Raw genomic sequence first — 19348 nt, 5'->3', positions numbered from 1 at the left:
GCTCAAAATCAAGTCCAAACTTTCGCACTCAAAGAGAGCCATGATGCAATTGCAAACCAATGGTCAATAATTCAAGATTCAATAAAGTGCATGTTGGACTGACTACAAGAGATATAGCGAAAAAAATTTAAAGATGTGTAACGTGATTTATTCATGAAGTAGAGCTCTAGAATTACGCAAGATGATATTTAGAAATGAAAATTCGAGTAGCCCAAAGTTGCAATAATTTAATTATATGCAAGTGAGCCAGAATTTGAAGAATATATGAAATATTTGGCAAAGAATAAGTAAATGTAAATGTATTAATTGACTATGATATTCTTTTCTTCTACCAATTATAGTTTCGTTGTAGTTTTTTTTGTTTTCCTTATGTTTTAGATTTTCTTTGTCTACGTAAAAGCCTTATTTTTGGATAAAAAAAAGATAGAGCCTTTATCAATAATATTTTTGGTGAGTTTATCTCTTATGCGTTCTCTCTTAAAACGACTTTTACTTGACTTATCAAACGAACTTTCACACTTGTTTATGGCGTCAATCATTCCATCCACGACTTATAAGATGGTTCCTCCATCCCATTTGTGGCATCATTCATCACACATATCAAGACTTCTGCCGCATTTCAGGTTGATCCATCGTTGAATCGCAAATCAAGAATGAGGATCATATCAAGCCACTCAACTGGATGGATCGGGAGAGGACAACCAACCCAACTCCTTAAGCCACTCAAATGGGTACCTCAAGGAGAGACCCCTACCCAGTCGGGTACGGGGTGCTAGAGATAGTACTGGTAAGGAGACTCACCATTCATTTAACTCATTACACTCATATTCAATTATAAAACCAATATATAAAAATGGGACACATTTTCTATCAACTCATTTTTCTATTTTACTTCACAAAGTCAAACAATTTCTTAAAAACCGTACCGGAGTCAAAATGAGACTATAAATGGCGGACGGAAAGAGCATACTTTTATGCAAACGCAATATTGATTTGTGAATGTAAGAGGGTAAAAGAAGCATTCATTCTAAGACAACGATTTTTATGTTCACCTCCAATTAGGGATGGGGAAAAATACCGAAAAAATGATATACGTATCGTATTGAAAAATATCGAAAAATTATCGAATTTTTAGTATATCGTAATTTTCGATACGATACAGTATCGTAAGTTTCCGATACGATAACGATATGAATTTCCTTATATCGCGATATATCATTTTATGTCGAATATATCGAAACATATTGAAATTCAATGCATATTGAAGTTTAAAATTATAAATATATATAAATCCATTTAATTCATTCATATATTTAGAAAATATATATATGAAACCCTAATAAGAATAGAGTAAAGGCCAAATGTGGTCCCTAACATATGGTCATTTCTATCAATTTGGTCCTTAACATTATCTTTTTGATTATTTGGTCTCTCACAAATAAACTCGGATCCGAATCGGTCCTCACTTAATAGAACCGTCAAAAAATAGACGATGACCGCAATTTGACTATATTAAATTACTAATGGTAATTAGTTATACCTAATTATAATTCTTTTCCTATTAGCAAAATTGAAAAAAAGATAGTATCAGTTGCAAAATGAAATGAATAATTTGTAATTTAATAGTAATTAAAAATTATTAGGTATAATTAATTACCATTAGTAATTTAATATAGTCAAATTGCAATCACCGTCTATTTTTTGACGGTTCTGTTAAGTGAGGACCGATTCGGGTCCGAGTTTATTTGTGAGGGACCAAAAAATCAAAATGATAATGTTAAAGACCAAATTGATAAAACGGTCATATGTTAGGGACCACATTTGACCTTTACTCATAAGAATACTATACATTTTATTGTGTAGAAGTTTTATTAATTTTTGTGTTATTTTTCAGTTTTGAAATTATATTTTTCGATATATAGGTATTCGATACGATAACGATATTGATATTATCCATATTGAAAGTTCGATATATCGAAACTTTCGATACGATAACGATATAAAATTCTTTCATATCGACATTTTCGATACGAAACACGATACAACATTTTCGATACGATATATCGTATCGACCCACCCCTACCTCCAATATTTGTCAAATTTCAATGGGCGTAGGTACGCTGCCGCTTTATATCTAAGAAACGTTTTTCCATTTGGTTTACATCGTAGACAAATATAGTTTTGTTTGGAAGAATCAAAGGTGAAGGGTGATAAATAATATTTATAGTTTTGACCTACCATGTTATCACTTCACATGCCACACGTTTTTCAGTCACCTAACGACAACACCACATTTCGTGCCATGTAATTTTATGCATGAACTTCCGGTGCAAGACATATGGCAGATGCATTAAAAATATAGGACCTACTCATTTTAACTAAAAATAAAAAGCATAGTACATATAGGACCTACTCTTACACGCATTTTAACATCTATTTTATGAATTACTTACGAAGCTATAATCAACATGTAAGATCATAATGGTTCACATAAATAGCTCCTCATATAGAACAGAAATAGTCTTTTCTTTTGGTAACATATTTTAAACAATCAAGTGTAATCATAACCTAACAATTTTCGGCAAAAGTTTTTAAATATTGCAGTATAATCATAACCTAACAATGACAAACCCAATCATCACAGCACCAACTTTCAATCTTATACTCAGTTTGGTAAACTACATGTAACTCACCTTTGTTTGATGATCAACAATCATCTCATATGCTGATCGTTTTTATTGGCAAAATTTGAAAATGTTCAACACTGATTTTTTTTCAGCAGAGGCTCGGATAATATTGAGACAACTTCTTAAATTCTTCGAGGTCTTTAATTACTTGAGCTCCAGTTTGTGTATCTGCATCCTTCTGATCAGTGTTGCAGCCCCACACATGGATCGCAAGCCTCCGACACTTGGGCGAGGGTTGTCTTAAATAAGTGCGATACCACTCGATGATATCTTCCTTTTTGATGTCCTTCAGTTCCTCAGCTTCCTTTTCAGATAAGTCGAACATATACCTGAGAGCCAATGTCAGAGGTCGTTAATGCAGTTGATTTTCCCTCATGCTTTCAGTTACTATGATGTCCTACCTAGTAATGAAGCTTGTTCTAGATCGATATGACATGCAGATAACGATATTCAGCATATAAACTAAACTATAAAGTATGAAAAGAATATGTGCGGAAACACCATAAAAAATTGAAATGAGTCTAAATTGACTATTCAATCAAACCTACATCTCAAACTGACATTAACATCAGTCTACATGCTACAGCATGCATCTAGGATCCCTACTATCACATTCAGGATGCAGCAGAACATCAATAGGCTAAAAGGGCCTCATGGTTGGACAACCAGAGCTTTCAAAGCCCCATGTCATACACAATGTCAAAAATCCTAACTTCAAATCATGCAAGGGCAAACACCTGCAGAAGCCCAGACCACCAATTTTTCATCCAACAATCAATAGTTAAAGCGAAGGTATTGTTGGAAGGTCCCCACATTGAGGGTTTTCTAATTGTACATATTTCTTGATATCCGCACTGGTGGGAAATGTCACGCACTGATGCACACATTTGTATGTGACTTTTCCGAACCCACATCCGATGAGAATACCAAAAATATAGTGGTGATATTAGAAAGTTCTTGACATGGGCTTTTTGGATAGTACAATCAAAATTGGCAATTGGGTGTTGCACAAAAAAAAAATGATGTACTAATATTCAAGATTCAGTTGGCCACCCACTCAAGCATTTCACTTCACTACCTAGAGATGCACAGTAATTTCTGCAGGATGTAATGGGTTACCTTTTATCGACTATTTGACCCCAATAACGGTTTGTTTCATATGAAAGAGATGGATCCTTTTCAAGAAGTTTCCCCATTAAACCATTTCTATAATTCTCGAAGGAATCATGGTCAAGTCCATTCTGCAACATAAGCAACATTAGAAACATATTCTCGATAAGTAAGCCTTGAGAGTAAAATATATCAGATGCAGATTTTAAATTGTTAACAAGGCATGGAAATGATAGTCAGATAGGAAAGATGCACCATAAAATCCAAATAATAAGTTCGTGTCTTCTCAAGGAAACTTAATTGTAGTCCATGTATTGTTGTCTAAATCAGCTTAGACTAAGAATTTATGGCTGGTTACTTACCAACAACTCTTCTAAGCTGTTTATGAAGTTCTCGATCCTCCCTTGCAAGTGGACAGGATCATACTCTGAAGACTGAACACGAAAACAAAACCCTAGTATGCGGTACGTTACTCGAGGGCTACAGTCAACAACATAACCAAGTTGTTCCTTCGTCCTGTATAAACAATAAATTAAGTTATTGCCCGAGACAGCTGAGACTGCTAGTGAATCCTTTTGCAAGTGTATTTTTGCGTGATTGAAGTACAAGTACTGTTGTTGTTCGCGGTATGTTCGCACGTTATTCAAATTTTTTTGCCAATAATGAGTGGAGGTATACAATATTACAACTATCATATTCATACTACTTGTTATATGTTCAGTCCATTACATACCTGAGTTGATTAAAAAGTGGTTCTTCAACTATTTCGTCAAAAAGGTCTGTGAGTGCTTTTAATTTAATCAATGTTGTTCCTTCTTCGGGTTCAATCTGGAAATAAAGCTGCAAAATACAAAAGAAAGGAAGGAAATAAAAAGAGAAAATGTAAGTTTTAAGCAGCCATTAACAGTATATAACAAAGCTTACTCAAGTTGCTTTTTTGATACCTCAACCACAGAGTTTGTTTCTAGCTTATTTTTCACTTTGACATATCTAACAAGGTCGGCACTTGAAGGAAGGCACATCACAATCTCCTTATGCCTAAAATCATATGGAAGTGGCTGCACAAAGAAATTGCTTTTAAATATCTCTGACAATCGATGAGCTTCCTCTTCCAGCAAATTTCCATGGCAAAGACCCTCGATATATAGCTGCAAAAAAAGCAAATAGAATTGAGTATAGACAACTTTAGTGGATCACCACTTCGAGAATAAACAATTGCATGCACAAATTACAAAAATTGTTGCAAGTGTTCCCAATCCAAATTCTCAATCCTTAGGAGTGTCAATCACGGTCTTAATATTTAATCATATATATCTTGGACGAAGAAGGGAAAGAAGATTATAGTTTTCAAATCAGTGCATTTGTTCCATGTAACTGGGAGGCAAGAACTGAATTCAAGCTATTTTGTTAACGATAAAGAGATATCTAATTGCCACACCCACCAAGTTTTAATTTTCCAGTGATGGTAGTTTAGGTTCCATGTGATGCTGGTATTCATGACGTGAGTCAACAGAGCAACATGTTTTTCAACTGTCCTGGCCTTATTTCCTTTCTGCTACATTTATAATTCAAATTTTATCTCCAAAATACTCATTACAGATGCACTCTTTTGACTTAACCAACACTGTCAGCTTACTAACATGTTTGCAGATATAGAGGATAGGTCAAATCTTATTGGCTTTAAAATACATGCAGAATGCATGTGTACTTTGAGTATATTCTCTTTCTCATACACAGTTATCATAATGCAAAAATATTGTTGAGTAAAACTGGAGAAAGGTACGGTGAGGCAATAAATAGTAATGAGGCTTGATTTGCATAAAAACACCTTCAAGCAAAAAATACCAAGCACAGGAGTAAATTGTTTTTCACAATTACCAGTGTACTATATATACAACTGAAACACACCCACACCAACACACACTCCTGGTTCGCCCTCTGATGTAAACATTTCAGGTGTTGGATTTGAATCAAGTGAACCCATTTATGTTAGCACAGATGGTTTCCAGAGAAGCATACAAAGGCATCAAGTTTCCAAGAGCATTTAAACTTGTGATGCTCTTAACACTGCTTAGATTAATGTTGTGATAATCATTTCCAATCTAGTAATGAAACGATGATTCCCAATTAAATGTCTGAAATTATAGATTTTAGTCTTCCTATAGTGTGGAAAATAGAACTCTTTTCAAAAAACTTCTGAACCTCAGTAGGGTTGCACAAGGTCCCAATTCCCAAATATTTCCCCAATTTATCATTCAAGATAATAAAGGCCGCATATAAAATCCATGGTACCAAATCCAAGTCATTTACTCAGATAGAGTTATGCAACTATCATAACTTGTTACCAACCTGGGAAAGAAGTTCAGGAACAAAAGCCCTCAAATCTGCTATAGACAAGTCATTTAACAAGCACAACTTTTCATCTGCATCCCAGAAACTTTGACATAAAACTTGCAATCTTAAATAGGAAGCATGACTTAGAGGCTTCATGTTGGTGTTTCTCAAAGATCTCTCCATATCTTCTTTAACAACCTGTTACAAAGCTGATGTAAGCTTCCACAAAAAATACGAAGATGATATAGAAAATTAACAGTAGCTAAAATTTCAGAATATCACTTATGTATAGACTATAGAGGATGAAATGGTGTCCCTTTTGGAGATCAACATACTGGACCTTCCTTTGTAAGAGGGAGAGATCTCAAATAATCTCCACCGCAATCCACTCCGCAAGACTTTAATTTTAAATTAAAGTAAAAAGAGGATGAAGTGTTGTTTATATATATGGGACATATAACGCGAAACATGAGAGAGTACATTTTCATCAAAATTATCCATCCTTAGCATAGCATATACTAGTAACTTCTTTTTAATTAAAAAAATAAGAAGTCTTAAGATCTGTCTCAGCATTTCAAATACAGGAGTAGGATGTTATTTTCTCTCTTACTGGTTTATCATTCTTCAAAAAAGTAAATATAGTACGTACCCTGAAGCGGTCATCCTTTGGCAAGAATGACTTAACTGTTGCCAGAACTTTTGACAAGAGAACTGAAAGCTTGTCATTAAAACCATAAAGCTTCAGCTCTAGCTTATCGCCATAGAGAGAAACTGAGCTCTCCAATTTTGCAACACTAGCCTGAAATAAAGTAATTAAGCTTTCAGCCTTCTAATTATTTATTAGACCAACAATTTACAACAGAGAAACCAAAACAACTACTGTATAACATATCATTAAAAAGAGTAAAAGAAAGGACCTGGTATATAATCTCATTAAGCTCATCTTTAAGGAGCAATATGAATAACTCGGTCAATAAAGCGTTCCTCATATTACTGTATCCTCCTTTTAAGGTGATGCGGAAATATGTATTAGCACGAGGAAGTTTAAAAGTCTGGTCAGCCTTATACCACAACTTCATATAAGGTTCGTCAAGTATACATCTTGGAGATGCGGAATCTGTTGATTGGCAAGATTCCTTCTCAACACGCAGGGAAAAATCACATGGAATGAAGTCATTCTTTGAGGGTAGATGCAAGGAGGAATCTATTTTTGGAGGATCCTTCCATAGCTCCATCAAATGAAGTGGAATATCTTCCTCGAGATATCGGGATCCAAACCATGGCTCTTGTTGGATATCTGAAATCCAGTAGAAAGTTAAGGAGGGCAACTTTTCCAGTAAAAAGTTGGCATCGACAAAGTGATCCTTGATCCATATGCGCCGTTAAGAAAACATATACTACCTCCATCCAAGAAAAATAGTCTTCTTTTTCCATTTTGTACCGTCCACCAAAATTAAGATCTATCTAATAGTAAGTTTTCTCTGTAATGGGGAGGTCCCAATTTTCACTATCAACATTTCAACCACTTTTTCTCTCTATCTCTCTTAATTAACCAAATTTGCATTATAACTCGTGTCGTCCACAACCAAGATTATTTTTTTATAGACAGGTTGTACGATTTATCAGAGGCATACCCTTTTAGCAATTTCTGACATGGCATGGATGTGAAACAATTATATGTAGTGTGAACTGAAAATAGCAGCATAATGTAAAAATAGGTAATTCAATCTAATGTCACATGCCAAAGTCTATGCCCTAGGTCAATTGACTGATGAGCATCATTAACAAAGATATGAAGAAGTACGTCACATTCACAAAGCTTATGACCAGATATTTAATGTTTACTAGACAAGTTATTGCTTGATTTACAGAAGTAACTTATTTTCTCCTATACACTGGCTTAGTCCACCAGTGTTAGCATTTCTTTCAAATGACAATTTAAAACCAAATCAATATAAAATTAGTATGACAGAAGCAGCAATCCATATTCATCTACTTTGTCGATAAATCTACTTAAATCAACAATTAAGGGAGATTTTTGAGTGATAGATGCAATTTCCTAGAATCACTATGATTTTTTATTGTCAAACCACTGGAGACTTAGAGTGATAGATGCAATTTCACACAGGTCAAACAACCACCTTGATCCACCCCATGTCTTATCCATCAACTTCCTAGAATCACCATGATTTTTTGTTTTCTACTCTGTGTGTGTGTTTATATACACAACTATTTGGGGAATCACAAAGCACATAATCAAATATCAAAATTAATACAGCAACAATAATGTGAACGAGATTACTACCATGCGACTTCTTCAAAGACTTGGTCAGAATATCAGCTCTCATGTTTCCAGGATTGAAGAATTCCAGAATATATTTTATCATCTCAGCATCCCAGACTTCATATGCATAGTCACCATAGATAACATGCTTGGGAGGAAAGACAAGCAAATTCGCTGCAATAATATATGGTATCAGTTTATCTTCCCACAGTTAAACAATCAAAAAAGCCAAAAATAATCTACTTTGGTAAACCTGAACAGAACAAATAAATAATTTCATTGAGAACTGATACCATCCATGTTTTCATGGCATGGAATTGGAATCTTTTCCAAAATAGAACTCCTCCGCGTGGAAAATTACATGCATTTCAACTCAAATGAACATAACAAATAAAGTACAGTTTAAGTATTTAGCAACTTCAGGACAGAATATACAGGATACTTTATCCTAATAAAAATAAAGCATTCAGCATTCAGCATTATATGTTAAAGCATCATTAATAGTACCTAACAGCTCTTGTGTGTGTATGCAGAGGAAGGCGCAGAAGGCTGCAGCCAATGTTTCGGCATATGTTAATTCTATTATTCCGGTTTATCATTGGCAAGGTGTTGGTTATGTCTTGGATCATGGGTCAACTTTATGAATAAAGCATAGCATTCCTAGTTGATAGATGGTGGCCTTCGGTATTAATTTTTTATTAGCAGCCAACTGCTGAGCAGAAATTTCGTAGTATACCAATCAAACGCTAGAGGGACATTGTAAACATAAAACTCTAGAAACTACATAGATTATAAACATTAAATACCAGCAAGTTCGGCAGCATAATCATCTTGAGGTTGCTCCTCTGCAAATCTGAACTCCATATGTCCAATATCCTGGAGTTCTTTAAATATCCATTCTTGAGGAGAATCTTGATGCAACAGTTTGATATATTGATAGATGAACCCAATGATTTCAAAGATCTACATCATAGACATCAAAAGAAAATACTAAAGGACAAGCAGTTTCCAGGACTAGAACAGATGATGAAAAACAAAAGGCATTGTAAAGACAATAATAGAGAGCATAAGAGAACATCATGAGATGCAACAGGTTTATACTAAAAAATAAATAAGCTCTTTGGATATTTTAAATATACATAGGAGATGATCAAATAAAAACTTTTCTCCTTGTACTTAAAACCAATTTAGACCATTGATCTTTGTGTGACCAACAGTAGTAATATTCATAAAAAGAAGCATTATCGTAATACATAAAAAGCATTAACACAAAAGAAGCATTGGCATAAAGGAACCATTATTGTATGAGCAAAGAAGCATGGTTCATAGTCTCTATAGGAGGTTCCCCAATTGAAATATTTAAAACAAATCCAATTAACAGTTACAATTACAACTATATATTCAAAGAATACCTATTGCTCCATTTAACATTAGAATGTTAATTTGAATTGAGTAAAAGTTTAAAACGAAGATGCAAGAGTGGTGTTACTTTTAAATAGAAATGGAGAGTGAGGAAGTGGTGCAGTTAAACAAGGGTACTTAAGAAAAAAAAATGACTATATTCTGAAGGAGGTTATTTTTCACTTTTTGTCCTTTCTTATTGCAGTTTTCGAAAGACGAAACACATAAAACTATGGATTTTAGGATATAATCATATAATTCAAAACTGTACCATTTCAAGAAAACATATTCGTTAACTTGTATTTTTCTGAATCATTGTTCATTGTAAAAAGTAGGGAAAGATAAATTTACATTCTCCAGGCCGTCGTCTGTGAGGTGTATAGACATGCCAAAGATGTATGCTATGGAGGAGCGATGCATCCCTTCGTCACTAACACCAGCAGATATAGAAGTTACCCAGCCTCTAGCTTTCAAGAGAAAATGTATACTTCCTCTGCCCTCTGCAATCATGTTATTAGTACCCTAACATGTCAGAACACAATTCCCAACCATAAGAATATTAATGCATTAATAAGCAATAGGCGCACTCAAAAACTAGGGAATGAACAATCTATGTACACAAAATAACAAGCCTATGCGATTCACAGTCTCTTGGTCTTTGCATATCGAGATAGATATGCAATAATAAAACGCTAACAACTTGTCTACCACCTGATTTACTAAATTCCATCGTAAGGTAAGACCATCCCATTGGCTGAGAAGCAATATGTAAAGTCAATGAAAGAGGAGAGATGACAAACATGACAAGGCAGTAAAAAGGGTCTAGATAAGGCGATCCATGTAGTAAGAAAGATCAGGGAAAGACATCTTCAACAGAAAGCCATGCGAGATTCTTTGAAACTACATGTGCTGTGCACAAAATTTTATTCAGTTCTCACATGACTACATGAGTCACATCTTCAGGTTATTCTGTTTCAATAAGTCAAACCCTGGCCAACAATCTACATCTCTACTGTCTTTCAAAGACAAGGTAGCAACCTCAGTTGTCAATTAAGTAAATTACTACTCCTGCAGTGCCCTATTTGAAGCTATTAACATGCGGATCTCATCAATATTATAAATTAAGAAATTTCAAGGTCAAGAAATAAAAGTGTTTGAGATTGGTTGGTTAATGGAAACTTTACAGGCATGCTGCAACCAAAAAAAAGAAAAGAATTCATGGCAAAAAGTAACTTTTGACGAAAAGAACAACTTGCACCATCAAAATAGTATCAAGCTGCTTCATTTTTAGAGTCTACGAGTACAAACATTTTATTCATATCAAGAATTCAAGGGACTCAAACTGGAATATACAAAAGAAAGGTCATGCAAAGTCATCATTTCTTACTCTTAAAGAGCAAAAATCAACCATAATAAGGTAGACAGCAAAAGACCATCTTACCATGTCCAAGCAGATGGGCAAGGTAATCTTCAGCTTTCTTCATGTAATCTTTCCTCAATGAAGGCAATATCCAAGATAAATCAAGGACATGGACGTCTTTAACTGCCTCCAACCAGTAAAGTTTGCCAGTTCTCCAAATAGAAATATCTAAACCCATCTCAGGCTTAGCCTGAAGGCCTTTCTTAACACTGCTAAATAACTCAACGACCCAACTTTCAAGTTCTTCAAGGGGCTCTGCAGGAAATGGATATAATAGTTAAAAGAAGATAACAGACACTTACTAACTCTCACACAAGATTCTGCTTCCATAATAGCAAATGAAAATGCTTTATTATAACCCCATTTAGAAAATACTTTGTCAATCATTGTATTTGTAGTCCATAGTCAAGGACTCAAACCCACTTAAATTCCATCATGGTACTAAGAATCCGAAATAAACCCTTAATGATCAACAAATCTCAAAAAAATTCACAATCGCATCATTCTCTTCCGAATAAAGCAAAGATCATATGCTGATCCCATTTGGTTCAAACAGGAGACTCATCCCCCCCTCCCCCATACTGTTTATTAGCATTTCTCAGTTTGTTCTTAGATACACGAGTTTTAACCATTTCAAAAATTGTTATATGAGATTATTCTCACAGAAAAATACAAAACCATTCAAGTAACACGAAAGTGCAAAACAGCAAATCAACATTGCAACAGTATATCATCAACACCTTGACAGACAGCATATCACCCACATAAATTGCAGTTAATGTGAAACAAAATGAGAAAACTTACCTCCACCAATGACTACTAGTTTCATTGATCCACCATGGTAACTATCATGGTATAGTTTCAGAATACGTTCTCTTAAATCAACACCTTTCTCCACGGCATCAGCCAAGCTCTTCTTACTCCCTAAAAAGATTGAACTGGGAATTCTGTCAACCAATATATAACCACAAAAAAAGCTTAGTGTAGAGTAAAATGACAACTAATAGCATGTGAATGTACCCCAAAAGAACCGATTGAAAGGATGACCAGGGGCTGATGTATGGCATTGCAGTTGTTGCAGGCGGCATGAATCATTTTGTAAAACTTGATTAAATTCTGCAACAAATTAACTGATTAAAACAAAACAAAACGAATTGAGCTTCAAAGGAAGATAAAGATGTCAATGGAATTGTGAGTAAGAATCATTTTCAGGATACAAGATATGCATCAACCTGAATCTACAGCTAATACTTCTCTTTCCATGGCTTCAGCTTTAACCAAAGGAGAAGAAAAGAATTGAGAAAACCTGAAAATCAAACAAAACAAGAACAATCATACTGTCAATCTTTCGTTAACCAACATACCAAAGGAGAAACTTAAATATGCCTCATAGATGTGATGATCAGTGACCCTCTTATAAGCTATTAAAACTGCAATGTAGAATTTTTAAGCAAATAAACGGCAATATTTTAGAAGTATCTTGTACTTCAATGAATGTAAATGTGGAACGGGAACCAATTAATTGATGATCCATCCTATCCACTACATAAAAGAAGACTAGTCTGTGTTGTTCAAGGAAAACCAAGAAACATGTAATAGTGCAAGAGCTCTTGAAGTTTACCTTGTCAACGCACCCTTAAGAAACTCCCTCTTAACCTCAAAATGATAGCAGGTATGCTCAGTTTCTGTATACGCATTTGATGAGCCTCCATGCTTAGACAAGTAACTGTCATACTAGACAAGAGAAGAGTCAATCGAGAAGCTAATTTTTTGTCTTGAGTACATAAGAAGAGACCTAAGATCCCTTAATAAAAAGGTATTGATTGATACAGAACAGAAAAAATCCCAAAACAAAATGTTCCACGCTACAATGGCTTAGAATGGCTTAGAATAGTGAGTTAATCTGTACGTTCATGATGATTTAAAATGGCTTAGAATAGTGAGGTAGTGATAGAACCCAAAGTTGGTACCATGTCATATTTTGGGAATTCATATGAAATATTTGTCACTATAACTTTTGCTAAAAACGGTTACGTCGTATTACTTGGTGAACAAAACTAAAGACAAACCAATAATGTATGCATGTGTTCCATACCATTATCTCAACAAGTTTACCCTGTGGCGGAGCCAGACCTTTTACAATGGGGTCCCGATGCCTAAGATAACATTTCATAGCCTACTTACAACATGTCTTTTGAAATCAATACAAATATTAAAATCAACTTATAGAAATTTAACAAATCTCTAAAAATCATATTTTTATTATACATTCTTGATATTAACCTTAGAACAAAGATATATAAATGAATCAGTCATAGGTTTAAAGCTCCGACATGGAAAAATTTGTAACTGTCAAATTTAACTAATTGAATAATAATACAGTATATTTTTACAAATTACTATAATCTTAACTTAAAATTACTAAACTGGCACTAAAAAATTTAACTTATTAAATAATACTCCCTCCGTCCCCGATTAAGAGTCACACTTTTCCATTTCGGTCCGTCCCCAATTAAGAGTCACACTTCATTTTTACCATAAATAGTAAGTAGGTCCCACATTCCACTCACTCAATTCACTCACATTTTATTATAAAACCAATATAAAAAAATGGGTCCCACATTCCACTAACTTTTTCAACCAACTTTTCTTTACTTTTCTTAAAACTCGTGCCCGGTCAAAGTGTGACTCTTAATCGGGGACGGAGGGAGTACCTTTTTACAAGTATAGTTTTAATTTAATCTTAACCCTCACCACACTACATTGCTTTGCCCCTGAGTTTACCTATGTTTCTATTTAGCAAACAACCTACACATTCCTCTGCTCGATCTGTTCCACCTGCTGGCATATGTGGAGCTGAATGAAGAGAGCTGTAGATCAGGTGGAAAGGAAGGTCTGAACCATATAAAGCATTTTAAGAGGACATTTTCACAAAGAAAACGGTGGTAATTTAAGCGGAAGAGAGAAGGCCATGCGGAACAGATTTTGTTTTCGGATACAGTATCTGAGGTGGCTAGGGTCAGGAACAGCAACAGTTGGCAAATGATCAGTTCTCATACAACTAGTTATCTGGACAATTCGAAATCCTCTTTTATGATAGTGAAAATAGCAACCAAGTGTATTAGCAATTGAGGAAGAGCTGGATCCCAAATTCACAATGGTATGCAAAAAAGCATAGCAAATTACTGGATAGTGGTCCTCGCAATGCATGCCTAAGGTTTCAGGATTTACTTTCCTTTGCCTAATTGAGAGGTATGTGGGAGGTTCAACAACTACAAATTGCAAAACTTTTTATCCAACATGTAAAGTCACTTATAAGGTAAAATTCAATTCACAAACCTCATTTTCATCTGGAAAATCGGTACTCCCCATAAAAAGCATGTGCTCTGCAATAAAATATGAGAAATAAGTTTCTCCTATTTGCCGCTCTAAATATGCCCAGTTAAGAAATTGTTCTAATCTATGCTATAAAAAAAGAACCCTTTGCACAACCATCGTCAGTCCATGCACTAGATTACGAAGTACATTAAGAAGTACAGATTGTGACCTTACTTTACTCATACCATTTTTGCTTTTCCCTTAATCCATCTTAGAACTCTCCAAATATACAATATTTGAAAATCAATGGGGAAACCTGTACAATTGTACTTTTATTTCCATCCAGTATAAAACAAGAGCATAACTCACATCATATGATATTATGAGCATAAGTTTAAGGACATCGGTTTACTGACTTCTAGAGTAGAGGTTGAAATATAAAGTAGAGTGAAGGGTAAAAAGGAAAGTGTTATATTTTTGGGGATACCAAAAACTGAACTATACGTTTTTTGGGTGGAGGTAGTAGTTATTGCTACTATAAGCATTTTACTAGCTTTGAATTTGCCATCTTTTCAGTTACTACCACTTTCCCAACAGTATCCTATCTGAATAAGTTGAAGGTTCAAAAGAGTAAGCTGTCAATCTTATAATTAGTTATCATATCAAAACCAATGTATTCTTTGCTTAACTCCTTCCTAATAATCAATTCAAATGCAAAGAATTGCGAAAAGTAACCTAGAAAGTGCGCCAGCCCCTGTGCTTCATAAGGATCCGAAAAACTCCCAATGCCTACACACATTGCCGCCGCTGCCTGCAAACAAACAATCAAAAGACAATTAAACCTTCATTAGACCAGCAACGGCACAAGCCGATAAGTAAAACTGCAACACTTCAGATTCAAATTCGAAACCATCCATTACAAACACTGACCTTCTTCTGCGTTGGTCCTTTCTTCACTTCCTCAGTTTCATCATCCTCGTCGCTGTCTTCTCCTTCTTCTTCAGAGTACTCATCATCTTCTTCATCTTCCTCGTCGTCCTCATCCTCATCATCCTCTTCATCTTCGTCTTCCGTTTTTCCGTCTCCAGAAGGTTCGCCTGAGTAAATCTCGGGGTCGTGGACGAGCAGAGCGCAGAGACCGTTAGGGAGCTGTATGAATCTGTAGAGGCGTCGGTCAGTTGGGGACTTGACGATGACATCGTCGGAGGAGATAGCGCAGGTTCCGACCGCCATTGCACGGAGAGGCGATGAGAGAGGGGAGAAATTGAATCTAGGGGAATTGGCAGTGATGAATTTTTTGAATAAGTAACTGCGGCAGCGATGTTGGGAGTTTATATAAAGGCGTGTGGTGATGGGAGCAGCGGAGCAGAAGAGCATCGCCTCATACAATTCTTTTGTGCGTTCTACAAATCCATCTTATTTCTATTTTTTATTCTTTTTCCTTTTCTCTTTGTATATATTTTAATTTTATACCAATAAAATTTTATAATTCCAGCTACTAAGAGGAACTCCAATTATACTAGTATTTGCTTTTGTCATTTTGCACAATAACTATTTTATTCAAAGGCGTCCACAACGCAGCTCATCGTTGTCTCGAGCTCGTCTCGCGACGAAACAACGACGAGATGGTGTTGCGGATGAAAAATCTCGTGGAGTGTCTACTTCCAGAGAGAAATATGGCGAGCCATCTCATCCATATGGCGCATTCCACTTGCCCCCTTGCAAGTTCATGGATAGTGAAAAAAAAGAGATGGATAAGAGACAGAGTTGTGGATGACCTAATAGTCTACAGCTCCGTTTGGTACCACGAAATTGAAGATATGATAAAATTAAAATCTTTAATTTTGAACTCCATTCAATTTCAAATCTCTAAATTTCATAATTGAATTGTTAGTCCAATTTCCGAATAAACACGTAACATCGGACGCGGACCTATTTACAAAACGGCCGCTCATGAGTCCGTAAAAGTCCATTTTTTCTTTTATAAAATCAAGCTGACAAGAAATTACTCCCCCCGTCCCCCATAATTTCACTATTTGACTCGGCACGAGTTTTAAGAAATGGAATATAAAAGGGTTGAAAAAGTTAGTGGTTTGTGAGTCATACTTTTATAGGGGCGCATTTAGGTCCTAATGACCTATAAGTGTTTAAACATAGCACTAATTCAATCCGTCTGATGTAGTAATCTAATGACCATGATTTAATGACATTCGGTACATTATATTAGGTTTTCGGTACATTAAGGGCAAATTCGGTAGGCGTGACATTTGTTGAAACCGCTAATGCTAAAAATCCAGAATTTAATATCATGAACGATTCATTTTCTCTGTCACTCTCTTTCTCTCTCTCTCTCTCTCTCACCATTACGCCTCTTTTCTCTTCTCCCTCATCAGACGATTTTTGTCCCAAAAACCCTAACCTCCGTCGCCCCATCTACAATCCGATCGTTTCTAACAGTGAAGCCGACGAAGAAGAAGTCGTTTTGTTACCACCATCAAGTTGCTCTCACTTGACGACGAGGTATTGGCCAAAACAAAACCATTTCGATCATCTTCGAATCGATTCTGGACCTGACAAATAGTTTTCAATTATTTTTGTACATTATTTCTTACCAATCGACTTGTTTGGTTTTATCTATTTTTATGTAGGGTTTTTGGGTGAATCGTAGTCTGATTCGTTAAATTTGTGGATTGCTTTTAATCATTGTCGCTCTAAAATTCCATTTTGTATTTCGTACAGTAGTTGTGTTTTGTTTACCTTTTATCATTATGGGTTCGATTATAAGATGATGGATTTTGGTTTTATGTTTTGCTAGATTGTTGTTGTTGTTGTAGATTTTTGGGGAAGTTTCTAATGCTCTTTTTTTCCCCTCTCTTTTCTGTAAACTACAATGATACGGTAACAGAGAAGACGAATTTGAAGTAGAAACTGGTGAACAACAAACGACCGATAATATTTTATTTGGGGTGTACATTACAGTAGTCATCACCTCTTATACATCATTATAGAGTAAATCGTACATTACATAATGAATAGGTGTCCATGATTTTAGAATAGGTTTCTATGTAGTATGACGTTCTGGGCATTATACATCACATTATTAACATTATACATTATGTACATTGCCCATTACATTATGTACATTACCCAGTAAAATAAGTACATTACCTAGAACATTATGTTCATTCGTATACCAAAACTGATACATTATACATCAAATGTTCTCGAGGGTTTGTTGCTGACTCGAATGGGGATTCAGAGAATAATTGTAGTTGATTTGTTTTACAGATGTAGCATCGTTTTAATTCTGTAAAGGGCGGAAGTTAACACCTTTTCCCTAGGGTTTAGTAGTCTATAGGGCTAGGGTGTAGTATCCACACATTCACATATTGTAAGTACATGAGATATTCTGATTTTATGCAATACTTGTTGGTACATCATGTTGGTTGAGTTTTACATCATGTTTGAATACATTATTCATGCATTTATGTACATAAATTCAAACTAATTTGGTACACCAAATGATGTTGCTATGGCACACTGTTTTCTGTTTAATATTTTGATGAGCAATGTTATTTTATGTTTTTTTCACTATTATAGAGGTGTTCAACAAGTTTGTAAGTTGTGGTATATTCTATATTCTCTGATGTACATTGACCAATTTGATTTTTACATTACCTATAGTTGGCTGTCTACATTATTAGTCGATGTACTTTCTTATGATGTTTCTTATAGTCTAATCCCCTCAATCCCAATGTTTTTGAATAGGTTCCCCTCAATCCCAATGTTTTTGAATAGGTTCGAAGCGGCAAATAAATCTTGTGGATGAGGACTTTGAGGAGGAGATGTCCATTGCATCAGGATAAAACTTGCGTACCCTGCTCACTTTTAATCACAACACCAAGGCTTCAGTGAACCAGACCTATGTGAAGTGGCATTAGACAGGAAGGCCGTAAAAATTCAACTTCGAGAGGTGGTTTGAAGAATATGGTTTATGAAACATTTAGCAGTATGTATTGTAGTCATGGATTTCATTAGTTTTTTGCTGGATTATGTTTTGCGACACAATGTGGTTGTCAATACATTGGTTTTTATGTTTGTGTTGGATGAAAGATTGATATTTTGGCAATAAGTTGTGTTGTTTGGTTATTAACCTGCTGTCAATGTACGTGAATCTGTACTTAATGTTCAATTGTTGTCGATGTACGTGACCTTGTAGTTAATGTACACACATTAATGATGTACGTGACCATGTACTTAATGTACACATATTAATGATGTAAGTGAACCTGTACTTAATGTACAATATTGATACTTCTATTATCGATGTTATGAACATGTACTTAATATACATTATAACACATACCGTACATTACTTACAGTATGTGAATGTGTGGATACTACACCCTAGCCACATGGACTACTAAATCATAGGGAAAGGGTGTTAACTTCCGGTCTTTACAAAAATAAAACGACACTACATTCTGGATAACAAATGCTACATTATGGTGTCATATAAATTATAACATATATATCGTACATTACTTACAGTGTGTGAATGTGTGGATACTACACCCTAGCCCCAGGGAAAAGATGTTAACTTCCGGCCTTTACAGAAATAAAACGACACTACATTCTGGATAACAAATGCTACATTATGGTGTCATATACATTATAACACATATATCGTACATTACTTACAGTGTGTGAATGTGTGGATACTACACCCTAGCCCCATGGACTACAAAACCCTAGGGAAAATGTGTTAACTTTCGGCCTTTACAGAACTAAAAC

General features: G+C 35.1%; 1 protein-coding gene and 1 long non-coding RNA gene across 2 annotated transcripts; one reads left to right on the top strand and one right to left on the bottom strand.

Moving 5' to 3' along the window:
- Positions 1-2485: 2485 nt before the first annotated feature.
- On the bottom strand, positions 2486-15929 carry LOC125187481 (nardilysin-like). The gene is made up of 19 exons (XM_048084079.1): positions 15485-15929; positions 15290-15365; positions 14576-14622; positions 12858-12970; positions 12469-12542; positions 12257-12352; positions 12041-12160; positions 11258-11491; positions 10168-10316; positions 9222-9378; positions 8437-8589; positions 7049-7428; positions 6781-6930; positions 6147-6329; positions 4742-4945; positions 4531-4637; positions 4160-4313; positions 3807-3928; positions 2486-3016 (listed from the first exon to the last, which is right to left on the bottom strand). Exons 1-19 carry the CDS (start codon positions 15785-15787, stop codon positions 2776-2778), a joined length of 3063 nt encoding a protein of 1020 aa, XP_047940036.1. The 5' UTR covers positions 15788-15929; the 3' UTR covers positions 2486-2775.
- A 989-nt stretch (positions 15930-16918) lies between these two features.
- Positions 16919-18746, top strand: LOC125186495. Its single transcript, XR_007170456.1, has 2 exons — positions 16919-17074; positions 18323-18746. It is a non-coding gene; the product is annotated as an uncharacterized LOC125186495 (long non-coding RNA).
- Positions 18747-19348: the final 602 nt, after the last annotated feature.

The sequence above is a fragment of the Salvia hispanica genome, chromosome 5 (genome assembly GCF_023119035.1).
Source record: "Salvia hispanica cultivar TCC Black 2014 chromosome 5, UniMelb_Shisp_WGS_1.0, whole genome shotgun sequence".
Lineage (NCBI taxonomy): Eukaryota > Viridiplantae > Streptophyta > Magnoliopsida > Lamiales > Lamiaceae > Salvia > Salvia hispanica.
The sequence above is the reverse complement of the archived record's forward strand: the minus strand, read 5'-3'. Positions and strand labels throughout refer to the sequence as shown.

Excerpts from the sequence above, each read along its gene's own strand:
- LOC125187481 (XM_048084079.1), bottom strand. The coding sequence starts at position 15,787 with ATGGCGGTCGGAACCTGCGCTATCTCCTCCGACGATGTCATCGTCAAG. Across the intron at positions 6,330-6,780 it reads CAAAGGATGACCGCTTCAGG|GTTGTTAAAGAAGATATGGA; the intron begins GTACGTACTATA and ends GCTTTGTAACAG. Across the intron at positions 3,929-4,159 it reads ACAGCTTAGAAGAGTTGTTG|AATGGACTTGACCATGATTC; the intron begins GTAAGTAACCAG and ends CTTATGTTGCAG.